The following is a 3020-nucleotide window of genomic DNA, read 5'->3' as shown; positions in this document are numbered from 1 at the left end:
CTCTGGTCTCGCAGGACTCGCTCTGTTCTCCCTGAGTGCAGCAGAAATGCTGAGGGTTTCTGACACCCAACAACACTCTGCAGTGAATATAGGGGAATAGGTAAAAAAACCTGTAATTCCTAAACTGCCTTCACCTTCTCTGTTCCCTATCACTGGGAAAGCAAATGCTGACAGCCCTTCTGTGTTAGCAGAACCAGGACAGTCCCCACCGTTCCTGTGGCCCCACTTCTGCAGAGCTATGCTGACTTATCGACGGCCCATGGGCACAGCTCTGCTCTTGGTTGCACATTTTCCAGCCCCAAGCAGGGCTGCAGCCACAGTGCTGAAAAAGGTACTCCTAGAAAAACACAAGAGTGTCTGTGTATGACAGGGGAGGGTCTGTGGGAGTTGGTTTGATTTTTGTCAGAGAACTCTGCCCTGGATCCTCACTGTCTTTTTTTTTTTTCTCATGACAGCGCCCCGTGCTCAAGAAAAGCAAATGTTCAACAGCAGCTCCATCACCCAGTTCCTCCTCCTGCCATTCACAGACACACGGGAGCTGCAGCTCTTGCACTTCTGGCTCTTCCTGGGCATCTACCTGGCTGCCCTCCTGGGCAACGGCCTCATCATCACCACCATAGCCTGGGACCAGCACCTGCACACCCCCATGTACTTCTTCCTGCTCAACCTCGCCCTCCTCGACCTGGACGCCATCTCCACCATTGTCCCCAAGTCCATCGCCAACTCTCTGTGGGATACAAGGGTCATTTCCTATGCAGGATGTGCTACACAACTCTTTCAGTTTGTCTTTTTAGCTTCAGCAGAGTTTTACCTTCTCACCATCATGTTGTACGACCGCTACGTTGCCATCTGCAAACCCCTGCACTACGGGACCCTCCTGGGCAGCAGAGCTTGTGTCCACATGGCAGCAGCTGCCTGGGCCACTGGGTTTCTCAGTGCTCTGCTGCACACGGCCAATACATTTTCACTGCCCCTGTGCAAGGGCAATGCCCTGGGCCAGTTCTTCTGTGAAATCCCCCACATCCTCAAGCTCTCCTGCTCACACTCCTACCTCAGGGAAATTTGGCTTCTTGTGGTCACTGTCTCTTTATCATTTGTGTGTTTTGTGTTCATTGTGGTGTCCTATGTGCAGATCTTGAGGGCCGTCCTGAGGATCCCCTCTGAGCAGGGACGACACAAAGCCTTTTCCACCTGCCTCCCTCACCTGGCCGTGGTCTCCCTGTTCATCAGCACTGTCATGTTTGCCTACCTGAAACCCTCATCCATCTCCTCCCAATGGCTGGACCTGGTGGTGTCTGTTCTGTACTCAGTGGTGCCTCCAGCAGTGAACCCCCTCATCTACAGCATGAGGAACCAGGAGCTCAAGGAGTCTATAAGGAAAGTGATGACTGTTTACTTTTCAAAAACAGTAATGAAGTGACCTCCTGCTTCTGCATGTCACTTGTAATATAACGCATTACTAGTTCAACATGAGTTCTGTAAGTATTTTATTTTTTTTTCTTTGGTTTTAGGTGTTCTTTGTTGTATTAATGCTACCCACAAGGAAAATTATTTTTCATCTTATATCTTTGTCCGTATCTACGTGTCTGGTGTGACCCGTTGCCTTTTTCTAAATAAAGAGTTGTACTCTCTGTGTGTACAAATGAAATAAAGGACCCCGCACTGACTTGTTTGCCCAGAATCCTCTCTCTGGGATCTCTGGGGCTGCAGGAGCCATGTCTGTGTGCTGAGGGGGAGTGAGCAGGAGCCACCCTGAGCTGGGTCTTCCTCCTACCCTGACCAGCATGAGCCTGTGGACTCACCCCATGGCCCTGGGCACCACAGCCCACTTGCTCTGCAGAGCAGCACTGCCAGGTCAGAGCTATGTGGAACATGGGAAGGGGGGCAGGAACAGCTGGCCAGGTCAGCATAGATCAGCTCTCTTGGGAAAGGGCTCTGTGGGGATATGAGATGTTCCAGGAGAAGAGTGGGGCACTGTATGTGTGCAGGAAAGACATGGAAAGAGAAACCCTTTGCTGCAGGTGGCAGCTTGGGGCAGGTGGCCCTGGCACTGTGGCCGCAGGACCTTCTTGAGGATCCCCTAGGCCAAATCCTCATGCTGTCCTGGGGAGCCAGTCTGGACCTGGGTCTGCAAGCTGCCTGTGCTGGAGACCCACTCAGCTTGCCGGCTGGATGAACATTATCACTGTCCTTCATTCTCACTGGTCCCCACTGCTGTGGGACCAGTTCCAGTTCCAGTGTGGCTGCTCTGCCGGGCTCGGCTGGGGAGAGGGCAGGGGGTGGCACAATTCAGGAGGGGGTGGGAGGGCTGAACTGGCAAATGCCCCAGAGAGGAAAATACCAGTGAAAGGCTGAAGTGTGTGAGTGTGCAGGGCTGGCACACAGCAGTGTCCTCTCCCAGCCAGGCCTCCTGGGAGAGCCCTGAAGCACCAGCAGAGCAGGGGCTGCTGTGTGCCCATGTTCATGGGACAACCTGAGGAAACTGGCTCAGCACAGTCACCACAGACCAGTCCCTCAAAACCACCATTTCCAGCACTGGCCCTTCACCCCAGCTGAGAGAGGTTGTTCATCCCTCAACACAAGGACACTGAATGAGTAGGTCAGAAGTCAATGTTTCCACTGTATGGATGAGATATGAGCATGCATATCATGGACATAAGATTAACCCGACTCAGTAAAAACACTATCATCTATTCCTGCATGTTCCATGAAGCCCTGAATACAGAACTAGGATGTGCTGCCTTGAACTGAGGTCCCCATGTCCATTCCTCATGACGTGGGACATGAGGATGGCCATACTTAGGAATCTGGAGCAGCTGGATCGTTGGGCTGAGGCCAGTTGTCTGAGGTTTAACAAGGCCAAGTGCTGGGTCCTGCACTTGGGTCACAACAACTCTATGAATGCTACAGGCTCAGGGAAGAGTGTCTGGAAAGCTGCCTGGTGGAAAGGGATCTGTGGGTATTGACTGACAGTGGCTGAACAGGAGCCAATGTGTTCCCAGGTGGCCAAAATGACCAAC

General features: G+C 52.5%; 1 protein-coding gene across 1 annotated transcript; it reads left to right on the top strand.

Annotated features, from left to right (window-relative positions):
* The first annotated feature begins 392 nt into the window (after positions 1-392).
* Positions 393-1796, top strand: LOC308052606 (olfactory receptor 14J1-like). The gene has a single exon (XM_080364667.1). It carries the CDS (start codon positions 449-451, stop codon positions 1418-1420), a length of 972 nt encoding a protein of 323 aa, XP_080220793.1. The 5' UTR covers positions 393-448; the 3' UTR covers positions 1421-1796.
* The last annotated feature ends 1224 nt before the right edge of the window (positions 1797-3020 follow it).

Source organism: Nesoenas mayeri, assembly GCF_963082525.1.
Source record: "Nesoenas mayeri genome assembly, contig: SCAFFOLD_41, whole genome shotgun sequence".
In the NCBI taxonomy this organism is placed as follows: domain Eukaryota; kingdom Metazoa; phylum Chordata; class Aves; order Columbiformes; family Columbidae; genus Nesoenas; species Nesoenas mayeri.
Note: the sequence above shows the minus strand (reverse complement) of the source record. Positions and strands in the feature narration are given on the sequence as shown.